The sequence below is a fragment of the Danio rerio genome, chromosome 7, assembly GCF_052040795.2.
Source record: "Danio rerio strain M-AB ecotype USA chromosome 7, GRCz13ab, whole genome shotgun sequence".
NCBI lineage: Eukaryota > Metazoa > Chordata > Actinopteri > Cypriniformes > Danionidae > Danio > Danio rerio.
The window spans coordinates 18,959,866-18,979,990 of NC_141027.1; the positions used below are offsets into that span (position 1 = coordinate 18,959,866).

Below are 20,125 nucleotides of genomic sequence, written 5' to 3' on the forward strand. Positions count from 1 at the left end.
ATGATGAGATTGTTTATAGGAGATGCCACATTGGACACACGAGACTCATGCATGAACATTTACTCAAAAGAGAAGAATCCCCAAAATGCCTATATTGCAACAGAAACCAAACTGTTAAACATATTATTGTTATATTAAATATTTTTAACGTGAATCCTTCTAAAATTATACATATTTTATTAAAAGGAAACCTTAAAAAACGTTTTTAGATTTTTATCTTATATATTATCATTATTATTAATGTATTGCACCTTGTATATTATATATTGCTGTTAATGACTTTTAATTGTTAGAATATTTTTATAATAATAAAAAAGTGATATTTATAAAATGTGTTAAACTTGATCTGGGTTTTTTTGCCATGACATAGCCATAGTAATGGCAATAAAATTAAAAACGCTCTCTCTCTCTCTCTCTCTTGTATATTTACTTTAAGATCTGTTTTTGTTTCTTTTTGCAGTTAAAACTATGTTTAGCTTGTGAATTTTTAGTAAAGGGTTTTGAGTATCAATAACAAAAGGCACCAATGTAGTGCTTCTGTCAATAACCCCCAACCTTTTTTGTATTATGTTTTTGACCTCTTTGCTGGATTTATCGATAGGCGAGTGTAGCGAGCACATCAAATATTCATAAATGTGAACTTGACTCATTGTCTGCATAAAAACGGACATCTTTGACAGCAATATGTAACTTTATCAGGATCTCATCAAACTATAAATGCCACATCTATTTTCAGCAAGATCTAAACTTGAAGCTCATTGTCCCATAAAATTTGGCAGCAAGCAGAATTTCGGTGCATATTGAAACGTATGAAGCCGTATTACTATGGATTTGCTATGCGCAGTGCGTACTAGTCCAGATGAAAGCTGGTAAGATGAATTTCCTTTCACTGTAGAGTTATGTTTTCCCCCCTGGTAAAATATACAGTAATCAAACCCATAGGAACTGAGAAAACACACAGTCAGACTTGAGAGAGCTGAGAAGGAGGCATGAAAGAAAACACGGCACATGTTGTCACACAGAGGTGATTTATAATGTATGAGAAACACTCCACCTGCATTCTAGGGAACGGGAGCTTTGTATCTTGCATCCCAATATGTCAATAGATGCATTTGGAATAGCATAACACCATATCTGGAATTCATGTATTTAGGATGTTAACTTAGGCTGCCCAATACTGACAAAACATGCAGTGTTAATGGAAAGAAGCTTTTTTCCCCCAACATATTTTTAAACATAATAGTTTTAATAACTCATTTCTTATAACTGTATTCTTTTATCTTTGTTATGATGACAGTATATAATATTTTACTAGATATTTTTTCAAGATACTAGTATTCAGCATAAAGGCTTAACTAGGTTAATTAGGAAAGTTAGGGTGATTAGGGAAGTCATTGTATAACTGTGGTTTGTTTTGTAGACAATAAAAAAATATTGCTTAAAGGGGCTAATAATATTGACCTTAAATTATTTTTAAAAAAATTAAAAACTGCTTTTATTCTTGCCGAAATAAAACAAATAACACTTTCTCCAGAAGAAATAATATTATAGGAAATACTGAGAAGAATTCCTTGCTCTATTAAACATCATTTGGGAAATATTTGTGAAAAAAATATAAGAGTTAGTTAATCATTTTGACTTAGACTGTATGTAATGATCCTATCAAAATAGTCAATACATGTTTGTCTGATCTAATAAATCAAATTTAGGCTTTAAAACAATTACGTCAAATATTTAGATTTCAAAATAATATGAATGACTGAAAGTGTCTGTCTATCTTTTGATTTTTACTTGCAGTTGTCATTTTTCATGTTTTTTCTCTACTCCCGCCATTAATATCTATTTTCAACTCTCAGCTGTGAGGCACTAAATTCTCTTTTGGGCCTCGTCTAGCCAATAGCATTACATCTTTTACTGGGGTGGTTGGTATAAAGACTTTAAGGCCACATCTGATTGATCATATTTGAATTAACAACCGGTATGCATGCTTGACATATGTAATTTATTGCAGCTCTTTACGATATGGGTTATGCATATACTAATATTGCGCTAATAATGATAATTTTTCAACATTACATTTACATCGCAATGTATTGTGCATCCCTAATGTTTGCTGTGCAAAATTAAAGGCCAATTAAAGACTAAGACAAATGCAAAGATTAACGACTTCTTAGAATGTCAACAAAAATCAAAATACACCATACTAGGGCTGGGCCGATAAACAATATCATATCAAATCGTGCTAAAATTTATGTGACTAACAATAAGCTTTAGACTTTTTTACCTTATATTGATCTAAGAGCCAATCACACTGCTCAAATGTGCAACAATGGAAATCTACAAAATGTGTCGATATTAGATATGCTTTGAATTTTCTGCCATTTAAGGGACCCTCTAACTTTTCTGGCTTCAGTCATTTTTTGGGACACCCTTTGAAATCTGAAAGCATCGACAACTTGTATGAAAATATATATCGCCATCGTTCAGTATAGAAATCAATTATTGAGATTTCATTTTTGCCAAATCACCCAGCCCTACACCATGTTGCACAATGTTATGTCTTCTGAAAAATTTCTTTGAGGTTTTCTGAAAATCTGTCATTTTAATATTAGTTTTTTGCTATGAAGGTTTAATTACAAACTATAAAGGTTTTAATCATTCCTTTCAAGTCTAAATTTTTAAATTTCATTTTTTTATTTTCTGTGCAAGCTATTTTTCTAAATATTGCTTTCTTCTCTTCAGAAGTTAACACATGATATTGTGTTGTCTAAAAAATGACAATGAACAAGTCTGAAATGATGGCGTCTTTTTTATACTAGCCAATTGGATTTATATTTATGATGCATTTAGTTATTTATATAATTTTTTTTCCTCATTTAGAACAAAATTGGTCAAAATAAAAAAAAGATGCAAGTTTTAAAATGTATACATTTTTAGACAACACAGTAAAATATTTGTAACTTCAGAAGAGTTAGGAAATCAATTTGGCTGATAACCCTGATTTTTAGATACAATAAATGAATTTTTTTTATTTGCAATTAAAAAATATTTTAACGGACCTTTATAAAATAACACAAATATTAACATTTTATCTAATACTAGAGCTAGTATATCTAGTATAACCAGGCAAAAAAAGAATTTCCAAGTGTTTACTTAATTTTTTTCTATAGCTGTATGTATTCTTTCACTCTGCTGAATTCAGTATTTGTGTTTATTGATTGTGTTTTAACGCTGAAACTTAATTTCTGTCTTGTACAGATGGTATAAGCTTCAAAATCCAATGGATTATGTTTTTTCTCTTTAGTAGCGTCTGCTAATGGTGATGGTTTTGTTTCTTGCCTGCACAGGAATGTTCAAGGGCTGATCAAAGTGGTCGGGAGGCTGCTGCAGATCCAGGCAGGCCAGCGGGAGAACAGAGCAAGTTTCACCTGTCCATATTCAATCAGGTGAGTGTCTTCTCCAAGAGCAACTGCTGCTGTCACCTTCTCAAATGCCAAAACAAGCAACAGTTGATTTTTTTTCTTCAAACCTCTCATTCTTGCCCTGAGACTATAATAGATTTTAAGTGCATTCATAACAGTTCATAATGAGAGTGTATTTTTAAGAGATTTGTAGGCTAGAATACACACAGAACAAAAAATATTAGAATGACTTACTTTAGCCTGTTATATTAAAAAAACTAATTAGGTTTTTTCTTCTTAATTTATTATTTTTTTACTTGGTGTATTCATTGATGTATACAAAACAGGATGTCATTGTTTATCAATTTAGCCAATCGGTAGTGATGCACAACCACCAAGAAAATTCAGTAGCATCGGTTACCAAAGGTTGCTATATGTGACTATTCAATCCTATCCTAGCAAACATTTCAAAGTGTTTATTTAAAATGTACATCTTTTTTAACATCAAAATGTCTTTGTTGTCATTTTGGAGAATGGTAATGCGTCAGTGTTTAGCACACTGCTTTCACTTTCCCTTAAGCTATAGTCACCGCAATGGGAATCGGCTTTCACACTGGACGCGAAAAGCACTGCCCTTGGAAGCCCATTTATTTCAATGGCTTTTTCCATACAAGGGTAGTTTGTTGCTGACGCGCTCATAGCATGAGAGGAGTGGACTGCACAGTCCTGAATATTCCACTTATGTACATGTATACTTATCTATGCATAAACCACACATGATCACCGGAAAAGCAAAGTCTGCTCAGATAACATAGCTTTGTAGTATACTTGTTCCTGCTACGTTCAGTAGCACTACGGTGCTGTCAGTTTTTATTTGTATACCTTTTCACAATGCAATGTCAATGCTAAAACTGTATATTGTTCAGCCCAAATACAAATCTTTAAGAGCTCAAACTTTTAGAATTGTATTCTCGATTGTATCGAGTGCACTGGGGCCATGACCTCCTGAGAGAAAGAAAAAGCAAGGCATTGCACACATTTCTTGTACAGATTTCTGGACGGCTTACAGCTGGCATGTCGACTTTCCTCATGCGTGGTTATGTTTGTTTGTTGATGTGGTTTAAACGACCTCTTACAGTGAGTTGATAGTGAATCAAGCGAGAGTGCGTGTCATTTTTCTCCTCTTCTGTCGAGTTCCTCCCCCGGTGTGAAGATAAATGGGGTTTTTGGTTCTGTGTTGGCCCGGGATTGGTGCTTGGCCTTTAGCACGGGTGGGCATGGAGGGAGGGCTGGAGGATTAATGGAAGATGCCCACTGGTGCTCATTGTGTCCGTCTGCTCCATGGCTCCTCTGCAATCTGCTCTGAGGTCAAAAAGCCACTTACTGTAGAAATCCAACAGAAGCAGAGAGGGTTAGAGTAAAACCTGCTCTCTCTTTTGACAAAATACGGATTAAAAACATAAACTGCTAAGCGTTTTTTTCTTTTTAACTAAACAAATGTTGAAGTCAGAATTTAAGCCCTCCTGAGTTATTATTAGCCCCCTGTTTATTTCCTTTCTTCAATTTCTGTAAAAAAAAACAGATAGTTTTAATAACTCATTTCTAATAACTGATTTCTTTTATCTCTGCCATGATGACAGTACATTAGTAGGTTAACTAGGCAAGTTAGGTTAATTAAGCAAGTCATTATTCTGTAGCCCTTTGGAAAAAAATGCTTAAGGGAGTTAATAATACTGACCTTAAAATGACTTTAAAAAAATTAAAAACAACTTTAATGCTGGACAAAGTAAAACATATATTATATATTATATTAAATAAATATTATAGAAATTACTGTGAAAAAATTCCTTGCTCTTTTAAACATTATTTAAGAAATATTTAGGGTTACAAAACAGAATATTTGGAGAGTGACTACATGGATATTTCTTTCAATAGTTTTAAACCGTATGCTTCCTTACCAAAACAGAAGTCTCTAATCAGTGAATGTCATTGATCAAAAAAACATTAAAAGTACAGTAAAAATGGTGATAATGTACAATTTAAAATTAAAATGTAATTCATCAGCTTGTAATGAAGTATTCGGCTCACAAAATAGAACCATGATTGATATTGGGTTGACAGGAAAGAGACAAGATACATTTTTAAACAGTGTTTTGCCCCAAATATCTCTCATTTATGATTTCACATCAGATTCTTCCATTCTGAATGAGGCATTGCATTTTAGTTTTGTTTTAAATCTGCTATCACGTATAGTGTACATGTAGTGTAGGACAGTGTTTCTCAACCAAGTTCCTGGAGGGCCACCGACTCTGCATGTTTTGGATGTCTTCTTTGTCTGTCACTCTCATTTCAGTCTTTCAGTCTCTGCTAATGAGCTGATGATCCGAATCCGGTGTGTTTAGTTAAGGGGACATACTGTAGAAAATGTGCCCAGCTGGTGGTCCTCCAGGAACGTGGTTGAGAAACACTGGTGTAGGATATGATGGTGATGAGCAATCATTCTACAAGGTAAGACTTTTTTCAGTCTTCTTTTCCTAGTCTCGTCATGTGTTTAGTGAGATACACTCATGTATCGTATTTACAAGTTTCTAACAGTAAAAATGTCTTTATTGTTTCTACAACTAGAACTACGACTATTTGACTCTCGCAGGCAATGAACTGCAATGCATCATCTATAATAATTGCACCCTCACACTTATTTTTAAATTAGTTTTTAATTAATTTTGTTTTTTATTTAATTTTATTTTTGCAGGCATTATTTTATTTGCTGACTTGATGCTCACAAAATATTGAATATAATGTAATATTAAATTTATTGTGATTAGGATTTTTTTGTGGAATTTTTATGTAGAAACATACATTGTCTCCTAATTTCATGGTTTTATAAATATTGTGTATATATTATCACAGTATTTGTTTTTAAATTAAAAAACACAACTCTTTCTGTTCAGACTGCAAACCCACAACTTAGAAATGAACTTGAAAGTTAATAAAATAAATGTTCCTTTACTGCAATACTGTTTATTCAGTCTGACTTCTGTCACCTTAAACCTGTTAATTATTCTCTAACACTAAAGTTTTAAACGTCTTTCCTGCTTCAGCTGTGTCTCCTTAAACTTTCAGCTCTAATAAGTGAGTTGGAGGTCAATGTGTCAGCCAGCCATTGTCTGAGAGATAATGTTGTGGCCGTCTGCCCGAAAAAAGTAGTCCTGATGGATGAGCACTGATAACGTGATGGCTGGGGAACCACCAGAGATAGATGAGCAAATGTTTGAACTGTAGGATGTCTTTTGGTGCAGCGCTGCTAACATCTGGCTGGAGTTGAACCCGGCCGTAAATTTAAGTGCTGAGAGACTGTTTACTGTGTACAGGATCTTAAAGGTAGCTTTATAAAATATGTTCCCGACTGACCCAGAGCCAAAGGCACACAGAAACAACATGATCAGGGAATTAGGAGAGTTCATTAATCTTCGGATAAAAGGGCATGTGTGTAATGTTTGTAATATAAAGGAGTTCCTTTATGTTAGCATTGAGGGTAGACATTAATCAGGTCCACTAGAATTTCACATGCTTTTTTTGTGGTTTATACTTTACAAATGATCTGAATACTTTTGTGCTTTGTTCTTTGCTGAAAATACAGAAAACAGAATTAAAAATGTTGTATACATTTTCAAAATGCTTCTTAGGTTATTTTGATTGTAGAAAAAGGTTGTGCATTTAGAAAAAAATGCTGCAGTATTAAGTACTCGCTTCATACCAAATATGTACAAATCTAGTGTTTAATCTGTTAAGCTCTGTAAAAAAATTGTACCATATTTTTATAGTCAAATTTCTGTGTGTTTTAAAGTTCAAACACTTTTTTGATATAGGGCTCTATTTTGACGGTCCATGCGCAGAGCGCAAAATGCAGGGCGCAAAACGCAGGGCGCAAACGCTTTCAGGGCGTGTCAGGACACGTTTTTGCTAATTTAAGGACGGGAAATCTGCCTTGCGCTGCGACGCATGCTCTAAAAAGGTTGAGTTTATTTTCTTAATGAGTTATAGGTGTGTTTTGAGAATAAACCAATTAGAATCTCATCTCCCATTCCCTTTAAGAGTCAGCTGCGTGCCAAGAGCGCATTCGCTATTTACAGGACGCAAAGTAAGTCTAAGTGGAAAAAATGATCATTTCACAAGCTAACAGTTAACAGTTTTTTAACAGAAAACTGTTAAACAGAGCATCTACTGCGTGAGAATGAGAGATAATGGATCACTTTCACTTTCGCTCTTGGATAGAGAAACCTTTACGCACAGACATCAATTAGTCTATAAATAAATACTTTTGTTTGTTAAGCGCAAATATTCGTTTCAAAACTATTTCTAAATTCAGTTCTAATTTCCAGCAAACGAATAAATGAATAATAATAGCAAAATGTGCTCAAAAACCTGAGTTATATCCTAAAACACATGCTGTGCCCCATATGGTCTAAAACCTGACAGGTGGGCAAATCTAAGCTTGTTTTTAATAAAACAAATATAAATATGGATATAATAAATAATACTGCTAATAATAATAACATTATACAAAAGCAAATTGTTATGAATGAACTGAAAAAGCCTCCCGAGATGAAGAAGGCATTAAAGCAGTGGTTTTTCATATTTATGTAGGCTAGAAAATAATATGTTTTGTAATATTTTAATCCTTTATATTTATATCCTATATCTATTCTTCTTATATCCTATATATGTCCTAAATATTAAAATTTTTTCATATGTAAAGATATTTGCCTATTGCTCTCTTGTGCGTATTAGACAGTGCGTAAGCGAGGCGCAACTCTGCGCCGGAGTTTAGACCGGGTTAGTTTTGGTCTAATGAAAAATCTATTATAGATTCTCAAAATAGCAACGCGCCAGCGGTCCGCCTCAGAACGCCTTCCTTTTTAGACCAGAACGCCTATGGGTGCACAAATGAGCACTAATGCATTTGCTATTTAAACAGCGTAGCGCAACGCCTCAAAACGACTCTTGCGCCTAGCTGAAACTACCAAAAGACTACTGCTCCACGCCTTGTGCCACACTGCGTCGGGTGTATGATAGGGCCCATAGTCTTCTAACAAGCACATGTGGTCAGAACACAAACAAGTTGCAGTTAAAGAAGTATTAAGCATTTCTTTCAAAAGAAAAGCCTGTCTTAAGGCTGATTTATAATTCTGCGTCAAGCGCACGCGTATGCTACGGCGCTGACGCAAAGCCCTACGCCGTGGGCGTCGCTGACGTGCACCTCCCGAAAAATGTAATTACACGTCGCAACGACGCGTAGCGCAAGCTTTGTGATTGGTCGGCTTGGTAGCGCTGACGAGTCTGGGCTGGACCGAGAGCCATGCGAGCCCAATGGAGCGAATGTTTACAAGTGTGGAGTCCCGCGAAGGAACTCCTGATGGAAAGTTTTGTTTTGTGTTTAGCTCATAGTTAAAGTTGTTGATCGTCCGCCGGTCCCTGCCTCAAAATAAGCGAGTTTGAGCCACTTGTACATCCCGGAAGCGTTCAGAAAGAACAAAACACAGGCGAAGAAACTCGACACAGAGGAACATTTACACCTCACTGCTAGCTTTTCGGAAGTGTTAATGCAGACTAACAGAGACAGCGCGCAGAAGTATAAATGCACAGCCACGCGGGTCGCATGCGCCATGGGTTACGCCGGTCACTTGACGCAGAAGTATAAATCAGGCTTAATACTTCTGCGTCAAACACCGGCGTATGCTACGGCGCTGACGCATAGCCCTTCGCCGTGGCCGTCGCCGTCACTGATGTGCACCTCTCAAAAAATGTAACTACACGTCGCAACGACGCGTAGCGTAAGCTCTGTGATTGGTCGGCTTGGTAGCGCTGACGAGTCTGGGCGGAACCGAGAGCCGCGCGAATGGCGCGAGCGATTGTTTACAAGTGTGGAGTCCCGTGAAGGAGCTCCGGATGGAAAGTTTTGTTTTGTGTTTACCTCATAGTTAAAGTTGTTGCACGTCCGCCGATTCCTGCCTCAAAATGAGCAAGTTTGAGCCACATGTACATCCCGGAAGTGTTCAGGAAAATCAAAAAAGCAGCGAAGAAACTCGACACTGAGAGACATTTACACCTCACTGCCAACTAGCATTTCGGAAGTGTTAATGCAGACCGACAGAGACAGCGCGCAGAAGTATAAATGCACAGCCACGCGCGTTGCAAGCACCGTGGGTTACGCCGGTCACCTGACGCAGAAGTATAAATCAGGCTTAACACCTCACTGCCAACTAGCGCCGTGGGTTACGCTGGTCACTTGACGCAGAAGTATAAACCAGGCCCAAGTAAAATGATAGCAGGCGTCTGTATAGCTCAGCTCACGCTCCGCCTCTTTGACCTTGTTTGGTATCCCCCGGTCGATACGATGATGCGCAAACAAAATGGCGACGGTTGGCCATGCCTACTGGTAGCTTCTTTTTGGTTCTTGAGAAACCTATAGGTAGTCACAATTAATCAATAAATGGCACCACTTAAATGTGCATGAGTTCAAGGACAGCAATAAGTTGCAGTTCATTTAATGGCCACCGGTTTTGCTAATGACAGCCTTTAAAATAAGCCTTGATTCTACACTGAGATTTAAATATGTGTTCGAATTTTAGGAGCTTTCCTCACCCCTATATCACAGTCCTGGAAAACCGTCCGGACTGCTGGCCGGCTCTGCTCCAGGAAATTGATGACTTCCTTCAGCTGGCTACAGACAAGTATGAAATCTGAATCAAATCCATTATCAAATGCTTTAGACCAGTGCTTCATGACAGTCATCATAGCTGACGTAGCATTGTAGCTGACTTAAATTTTAGCTTATTGTTATATTTAGTTTTGTCTTAAGTTTTATCGCAGGGAATTTTAATTGGCTGATGAAGAACATGTCAAACCAAGTATCAAAGATGACATATTTTAGCCTAGAATTACAGAAATCTTCTAGGATTTCCCAAATTTTTCTCTGACCAAATTGCACCAAATCGCTCTCTGTGAGCCTAGCTTAAGTTAGTTTTTGTTAGCGTTTAGTTTGAGCAAAATTACGCTACATAGCTGAACTTTTCTGCTTTTATTCTGGGTTATAAACCTGAATTGGTAAAGTTTGGTAAAGGAAAAATTATGATTTGGGGTTACATTCAGTTTGGGGCCGTGCGAGAGATCTGCAGAATAGATGGCAACATCATCAGCCTGAGGTATTAAGACATTTGTGCAGCCCATTACATTACAAACCACCCATGCCAGTGACCAGGCATGAACATTATTGAGCATGTCTGGCAAAAGATGTAGGAGGAGGCATTGAAAATGAACCCAAAGAATCTTGATGAACTCTGCCTTACTTTGCCATTCCAGATGACTTTCTTAGTAAGTTATTTGAGTCATTGCAGAGATGTATGGATGCAGTCCTCCAAGCTCATGGGAGTCAAACACGATATTAATTATTTTTCCACTGCACTATGACTTTATATTCTATACCAGGTGTGGGCAAACTTGATCCTGGAGGGCCAGTGTCCTGCATAGTTTAGCTCCAACCCTATTTAAACAGACCTCCCTATTGAGTTCAAGTGATCTTGAAGACACTGATTAGTTTGTTCAGGTGTGTTTGACTAGTGTTGGAACAAAACTCTGCAGGGATACCGGCCCTCGAGGATCAAGTTTGCCCATCCCTGTTCTATACTGTACATTATTTCTGTTAATGTTAATTTCTAAGCAAAATTCGACCTCACTGTCTGTTAAATATTAATTAAATAAATCAAAATTAAAGCATGATCATATTTTATTTTGGTAAAATAAGCATAATCTAGAAGCCTTTGCCTTTCATGTAGCCACTTCTGGTACCAAATGATCAGCTAGAACATTTTATAACAGATAAATGTCTTATGGCTATTTGTGTGTGTGTGTGTGTGTGTGTGTGTGTGTGTGTGTGTGTGTGTGTGTGTGTGTGTGTGTGTGTGTGTGTGTGTGTGTGTTTGTGTGTTTGTGTGTTTGTTTGTTTGTTTGTTTGTTTGTTTGTTTTCGTCTTTAGAGATGAGCCAGTGTTTGTGGAAATGCTGGTCCCGTTCCTCCGTTACCTGTACTGCGAGCCCCAGCGGTTGTCAGAAAACGCTCTGCTCAGGCAGAGTCTCCTCAGGGTCCTGCTTCAACCACGAGAGGCTCCTGAGTCTGACAGGCTGGAGGAGAAGGGGGCGTCCAGCACGAGGGTGGTCCGTGAGCTGATACGCAGCCTTTTTGACCTGTTGCCACACATGCTGGTAAGCTGGAGGATGGTTTCTGATGTGCTGATCTTAAGTAGTTTTACTTATGAGGGTTGATGTGGTTTCAACTAAAGGTATATTTCCCATCATTGAGAGTTCAACAAAAAGTTTTTTACTTTTATATATTGAAGCGTTTAGTTGAATGGGTTACTTCAACGTGTGTGTGTGTGTGTGTGTGTGTGTATATATATATATATATATGTATATATATATATATATTTTTTTTTTTTTATTTATTTTTTTTTTGAGTTATTTGAGTTTTTACATTTACAATTTAAAGTACATTATGTCGCCTACCAAAACCATGGCACTGAAAAAAGAAAAAAAGGGACATACAAATACCTACACATAAACACATATAAAAATAAAGAAGTAATAAAAAGGAAAATGTAAACTAATAATAATAATACAAATACAGCGATATATTATTATAAACTGGACAGTGAGGGGAAAAATTGTGTCAAATTTATTCAGTCCATGGGCTCTATTTTAACGATCTAGATGCAAAGTCTATAGCGTATGACGCAAAAAGCAGTAAAGGCGTGTCCAAATCAACTTTTGCTATTTTGAGGACAGAAAAATACACTCTGCGCATGGTTTAGCAGGGTTGTGCATATTCTCTTAATAAGTTATCTGTGTGTTTTGAGCTTAATGTGCATTAAACCAATCATAGTCTTATATCCCATTCATTTTAAGACACAGTTGCTTCACGCCATGGCACATTTGCTATTTACATGGCAGACTTTGTAAGAGGAAAAACTAAACACTTCACTAGCGAGAAAACAGTTAAACAGAGCATCTGCAGCGCAAGGATAAAAAACGAGCCTCCTCCTTTTAGCCTCCTTGCTTTCTCTTAACTTTACTTCTTACTTTTGTGTAGTCAGGAATTGGTGAAAACCCACCCCACTGACATCCATTAGCTAACATATTTAATTTAATTTGTGAAGGGCAAAGATTTGTTTCAAAACTGTTTCTAAATTCAGTTCTAATTTCCAGCCAACGAATAAATGAACAGTTATAACAAAGTTATTGAGTTATATCCAAACACACGTCCTATTCTTATGTCCCATATGGTGATGCATACGTCTCCAAAACCCGACAGGTGGACAAATCTAAACTTATTTTTACTAAAACAAACATTAATATGGATATAATAAATAATAACATTCTAATAAAAATGCTAATTGTCATGAATAAACTGAAGGAAAAAATGGACATGAAGAAGACGTAGAGGTAGTGTTTTTTATATCTATGTAGTAAATAATATTTTTTGTAACATTTTAATACATTTTTTTCATATGTAAAGATATTTGTGTATTGCTGTAAAATTCTTTGTGTATTAAGCAATGTGTAAGCATTTGAACAGTCTATTTTAGTTCCTCAAAATAGCAACGTGCCAACAATGCGCCTTAACACACTTTATAGATCAGCACACCCATGAGTCCACAGAGTAGCGCAAATGGATTTGCTATTTAAACATTGTGGCACAAAACATGAAAATTAGGGTTGCGCTTGTTTGAAAATAGCAACAAATCACGCCATACACGTCCTACACCTTATTGCGCAGGGTGCATGATAGGGCTGCAAATGTTATCATTTGACATGAGAGGCTTGACAACATCCAGTTATTTTTAATGTAAAAAAAGCAAAAGCATTTATTATAGCTGATTTTTCCATGCAAATCATTACTTGACACCTACCAACATGCGGTCTGTGACTCACATTAGATCTTCCAATAGCAAATGACAACCATCTAATGACATTATTTTTTAAATAGGGGTGAAAATACTGTCAAATCTTCTATTTTATGCACTGCACTTTAACCAGTCCGTACTTAAAACAATATTGCCTACAACATTTTTTCACCAAGAGTGAGACTGTGTACACCTATTCATTGTCTTCTACCTTTTACTGTCAACATTGCCAATCAAACAAAATGGTGACGATTGGCCACGCCTACTGGTAGCTTCTTTTGGGTTCTTCATAAACTTATGTGTTACGTCACGGATACTACGTCCATATATGGTGCAGCCATTCTTTGATTATGCTGCAGCCTTTTGGTACAGTGGTAGTTCTTAAAAAAATGCTAAATAAATTAGAATTCAGTAGAATTGTAATGAAAGTACATCCACTGACACATTTAAATAATGAACATTATAGTAAAAGTAATTTTATAAAAGTTGTAAAAGGGTAACTTTTCTGAAATTAGTGATGTTGTTTAAGATTTGAAAGAAAATGATACCAAAATATTTTCTTGATTATTATGTTTTAGTTAGTGAGGTACACCGTGCCATTCTACAAGAGCGAGTAGCAGGGATAGTGAAACATATAGAAATTCTTCTTGTGTACTAGCCCTGTTGCTTAGAATGTACAGCCTAGGAGTTTTTAGAAAGATGCAATTTGAGATTATTTTTAAAAAGGAAATTTAAAAATTTTTGTTTTACGTGAAAGTTGTGCTGAGTTGCAGAGTTGATGATGTTTGCACTCCATTTATGATTTGTGTGTTCATTTTTTTATGAATATCAAGGACCACAATGGAAATAAGCCTGTGGCTTTTTTGTGTATTTTATCCTTGACAGTTTTTAAAACATGTATGAATTAGTCTAATTGTACATGTTTGTATATTTTTGTTAAAATTGTCTAATTAAATCAATCAATCAAAGTGATGGTACATTTTAAAACGAATTGTACATAGTAAGACCATGTCCATGCTAATACATTTTTGTTTAAAAACGCATAATTTAGTCTCCGTTTCAGCCTTCCTTCCAAACCGAGGAGGCACTTTTAGGAAACGAAAATCTTTTTGAAACTGCTGTCCAAGGTGGATAAATTTTAAAAGACTGTTGTGTTGCAGCCATAGACTGTAAAAGATATGGATGTAGTATCCGTGACGTCACCCATAGGTTTCTGAACTCTGCAAAACAAGCTACAAGTAGGCGCGGCCAACCGTCTCCATTTTGTTTGCGTGTCATCGCACCCACGGTGGGATACCAAACAAGGGCAAAGAGGCAGACAGTGAACGGACCTGCTGGCATTTTGCTTGGACCTGGCTTAGACAGACTTTACTTTGGGAGAACGCTTAATACTTTATTATCTATGACTCGTTTGTGTTCTGACCGCATGTGCTTGGCTGTACACTATATCAATAAAGTGTTTAGACCTTTAAAAACACTGTTGTAATACATTGAGCCACTAAGCATTGTTCTTATGTCGTTTTTCTACAGGAGGAAAACGCGAATTACTTCTAAACACTTTAGATATAGTCTGTGTTAGATGCAAGACTATTGATGAAATACAGGCATAAAACTGTATGACAAAAGCTTCAGATGACTGTTTTAGAGCCTACAGCTAATCAATCTGTCAGATTCTGGAGTGTTTTCACACCTCTACTTTGGAAAAAGTCAGAAAAGTGAGCGTGTTCAGCTCTGTTTAGGGGGGAGTGTCGGAGGAAGAAAAGAGGGATGGTGTGGGAGTGTCTATTTGGGCACGCTGAGTTTTAGAGTCAAAACACACACACAGGGGAGAAAGTGACTGTGTTTACATGGACATTTGTAGTCGAATTATTTGCCAAATTATTACATGGTGGACTTTAACTGCTGTTTGGCTCTTTCATTCAGGGAATTCATTCATGTCCCTTGCGACTAACGAGATATTTGATTCGAAGAGCTGCTCTTAGCGTGTATTTTTCATGCAATGTTTGATACCGTGTGGTGAATGAGAGAAAAAAAACCCTCAGCATTTCCCGGAAACTTAAATGCACTTGGCAGGTAGAGTCAGAAAGCCGCGTGTGTTATTCCGGTCACAAAATGTGGTGAAAATCCTACACGAGGTTAAAGTTTGGTTGTAGTGCTAACATGTTTACTCTTGGTGCAATAGTTAGTTCGATACAAACAAACTGAATAAATAAAGAGCACTGGTCGCTCACTTACCAAATCTGTAGAGACAGAACAATCACCAGCAACTAGAGCCGCGTCTTTATTAAGAGGAGACTAAAAGCGAATCCGGATCTCAGTGTTTGCAGATGAGAACAGCTCTCAGGTAAACAATGTTCCTCCTTAGACATGTAAGTTATTGTTGTCGCGCGTCGCATTGCATACACTGTAATCCACGCGTGACTCCAGCTGCGCTCTCACAGAGAGAAAATGAAAACAAAACTTAACTGCAGTAAACTATAAAAGCAACACTTCATGCTTGTTTTGCCAATAAAACGTGGTGTCTCTGTCGTCTAAACACTGTGACAGTAATGAATATTAATGAAGTTGCACAATAGAGCGCGCTGATTGGTTTGAACCAAGCTTTACTCATGCATTAATGCAGCACACTCTGAGACGTAATAAGACTCACTCTGGTACAGACGTTCAGTCTGCACGCTGGAATACAACGCTATTATCTCATGACCGTGACGCAGCTTCAAAAATTCGTTTCAAGCCGGAAGTACGAATTTGCTTGAAAAATTATGCAAAAACAACCAATTTACACTTTTTAGTGAAATATAGGTGTCTTAATAGTGTTTTTAGCAGTGTGGGACACATATACGACTGTCAACAGCTCAAAAAATGTGTTTTGGTGTTTCGTGACCCTTTAATAAAAGCTAATATAAAGGAAATGGATGAGTTATAGCTAATATGAACCAAAATCGTTCTTTGTACCAGGCTGTAAACATCCTTTTTTTCAGCTGTAAAGTTGGCCATTCTAACAGTGGGAGGGTTGCAGCTTGGTGGCAGCGTGGACTGTGAAAATGGAGGACTTCGAAAACGCTGATTTTAGTCATGTGACAGTCATGTGGCCAATTCAACTAATGTGGATTGCCATTTTTTTGTAAAGAATTGAAAACCTGAGTTTGAATATGGATAGTTTTTAGGCAAAAACAGAGTTTTCAAATTTATCTGGATTAGTGTAGACACAGCCTAAAAAATCTGGAGTTACATTACATTCTGTAATACAGCATATTAAAATAAAATCTGCAGGATTACATGACACTGAAGAATGGAGTAATCAGGCTGCACTTTCAGCCCTGTCTTAGAGGAGAAAATCCTTAAAATATTTATGCTAAAAAAAATAAAAAAAAAATGATGTTTTAAATCGTAAAAACATATCATATATTTTACTGCATTTTAAGTACAGTTGAAGTCAGAATTTTTAGCCCCCTTTTGAAATTCTTCAATGATACAACAATGAGAAACACAACAATTAGTGACCTTAGTACTAATAACACAATAACACAACCTTAGTGAGCATATGAGGAAGTTTAAAAGCATTTACAGTAATACCTTACAAAATCCAGACTATTGACTGATTCTGTAATTCACTGACATAAATTAGTTGGGAAACATAATCGAGAAACATATATTAGTCTTTAATGTTGTGCTGTATTAGGATTTACAGCTAACATATATTGTGTTTTTCAAATATTATAGTTCAAACTAGTGCATTTTTTATTCTCACATGTTAGTCACTTTTTTATAAGTACATATGTTGAATAAATAATAGGTAATATTACAAACAATCATTAAAAGATAATAATTAAAAATAAATTATTTCTGTCTCACACTTGTTTTTCTAAATTGTGCCCTGTCAGGTGGACAGTGTAACTGCAGTGGTGGAGTTGAGCTCGTTTGCCGAGTCTCTGACAGCGGCTCTGATCAGCCATCCAGAGCTCTGGAGGAAGGAACTGACCCGGCTGGCTCTCCAGCTCCTGTGTGCCTGTCAGCTCACGATTCATCTGGGAGGAGAGCTGATGTCTCTGCTTCACACACTCCACCACATTATACCTGCACATGCAGAGGTGAATGCACACACACTGCAATAACAATGCTTTTCTTACTTCGATTTTTGACACGTTCGTTTAGTTTGGTTAGTACTGTAGTTGTTAGTACGTCAACACATGGCTCTCGGTGTTCACAGCAACCCAAATTCAATTCAATTAAAGGTGAACACGCCCTTCTCGTATTTTGTGATTCGCAACTGTTTTACATTTATTTACGGTTGCGAATTGCATTATGGGACCTTGATCTCTGCTCTGTCAACTTTTGATGTTGCAAATTCAACTCTACAGTTTAACAAAGTGACTTTTATTGACATTTTAGTTGTTTGAAATAATTTAATGTATAAGAAATAGTATAGAGAGAAATAAGAAAATAGAGAGTCTGTAAAATAATAGAGTGACTACTGGCAGTTTATTACAAGGTTTTTGTAGTTTAACATACAACACCAACCCAGACAATATATGACTTTAAACTATTAAAAATGTTCATAAATGTCCCTTTATTAATTTTTCAAAGTTAAAAGTTGTTGGAAGTAAGATCAAGCTCCCTTAATGCAATTCAAAAGCATAAATATGAGAGAAAAAACATGAATCGCAAAATACAGAAAAATTTACAGATATTTTTGCATATGTATAAAACACATATTACCACATATCGGTCCTAAAGGAGAATAAAATGAGGCGCACCTAAACACACCTAAACTCACCGGCCACTTTATTAGGTACACCTGTCCAACTGCTTGTTAATGAAAATTTCTAATCACATAATCACATGCCAGCAACTCAATGCATTTAGGCATGTGGACATGGCCAAGACCACCTGCTGCAGTTTAAATCGAGCATCAGAATGGGGAAGAAAGATGATTTAAGTGACTTTGAACGTGGTATGGTTGTTGGTGCCAGATGGGCTGGTCTAAGTATTTTAGAAACTGCTGATCTACTGGGATTTTCACGTACAACCATCTCTATGGTTTACAAAGAATGGTCCGAAAAAGAGAAAATATCCAGTGAGCAGCAGTTCTGTGAGTGCAAAAACCTTGTTGATGCCAGAGGTCAGAGGAGAATGTTCAGACTGGTTTGAGCTAATATAAAGGCATCAGTAACTCAAATGACTACTCGTTACAAACGAGGTATGCAGAAGCGCATCTCTGAATGCACAACACGTCCAACCTGGAGGCTGATGGGCTACAGCAGCAGATCACACTGGGTGCCACTCCTGCCAGCTAAGAACAGAAAACTGAGGCTACAATTCGCACCGGCTCACCAAAATTGGACAATAGCAGGTTGAAAAAACGTTGCTTGGTCTGATGACTGCGACATTTGGATGGTAGGGTCAGAATTTGGCGTCAACGACATGAAAGCATGAGAAATATTTCCAGTACCTTGTTGAATCTATCCCACGAAGGATTAAGGCAGTTCTGAAGGCAAAAGAGGCTCCAACCCGGTACTAGTAGGTTGTACCTAATAAAGTGACAGGTGAGTGTATATATGCCCCCTAAGCTCCAAAACAAACCTCAACTGAGAATTTGGTTTAGAACAGTCACTGTCGTCTGTGTGCTTCCCCGTTTTCACTAACATTGCTGTAGTACAAAATAGAAATAGGTGTACTAACTTATATGTAATATGTTTCCACAAATCAAAACATATTCTGTTTTACAGTTCTATCTAATTGCTTTTGTTAACAAAATGCAGATTAAAAAAGTGTTCGTTTTTTTTCTTTACAGGGAAGGGCAAAGTTATTATTATTATGTATTTGCTGCAGTTGTACTCTCTGTGTGATCTCTACAAATCTTCTCCTCTCATCTTTATAATGGTGTTGTTTGTGCAGCGTTGTCTATCTGAAAGCGATTTGCATTCAGCATTCCCTCTGCGACTCCATCTGTGTCAAAGCATTTGTCTGATTGTGCTCCATCTAATTGTAGGAACTCCCGGCTGAGCAAGTGATCATGGGAATCTCGTTGCTCCTGCTGAACGCCTCCGTGTCTCAGCAAACGGCCCTCCTAGATCTTGGTAAAACCCCTCTTGCTCTCTGAAGCCTTCATATTGACACACCACGCTTCATTTACACAAAGGATGCCTAAAAAACAAGGAGTTTTTTTTTTGTATCAAATTGGTTGATTTGCTATTATAGTTTTTTTTTTCATTGCAAAAACTGCTTTTGTTACTCAAGTAAAAATTATGTTTCCAGAAAATATGAATGTCCCTAAAACAAGCAAAAAATAAAGTAAATATCTGCCATTAAGATAAGCAAAAAAATATTGCTGCCTAAAATGTTTTAGTTGAATTAAGTTAAAGATGCAGTATATAAGTTTGACTTGCAGTGGTTGAACTAGGAATTGCATTTCTGGATCAAAACAAACACAAGTGGAGGTTGCCAGAAAGCAGAAAACTGAAAGCAGCAGATAGTTCACCTCAGATCTGGAAAATAAAACAAACTGTGTGAACTTTAGAACTGTGATTCAACACCAACACATATCAGTGATTCAGCATGTACATTTAGTAATGTTAAAGAGATTTTACTGTCCCTTTAAGAAAACTGCATTTATATAATTGAACGTATTTAAACAAAGAGGCCGACATTGTTGCATAAACCATGATGCTGAAAACATACTGAACTTTGACCTTAAAACCGATTTACAAATTGATACAATTTTTTGTGAGGTGTAAACTAAAACTCACTTTTTTCCTTTCTTCTA

The 20,125-nt window shown here is 36.6% G+C and overlaps 1 protein-coding gene across 2 annotated transcripts in view; it reads left to right on the forward strand.

Moving 5' to 3' along the window:
* Positions 1 to 20,125, forward strand: part of focad (focadhesin) — a 101,613-nt gene that overhangs the window by 19,301 nt on the left and 62,187 nt on the right. Inside the window, 5 exon segments of one of the 2 annotated variants that reach the window (NM_001423838.2) lie at positions 3,348 to 3,446; positions 10,034 to 10,135; positions 11,437 to 11,662; positions 17,244 to 17,450; positions 19,352 to 19,439. In NM_001423838.2, the coding sequence (NP_001410767.2) occupies positions 3,348 to 3,446; positions 10,034 to 10,135; positions 11,437 to 11,662; positions 17,244 to 17,450; positions 19,352 to 19,439 (722 nt within the window). 2 annotated transcript variants of the gene reach the window in all.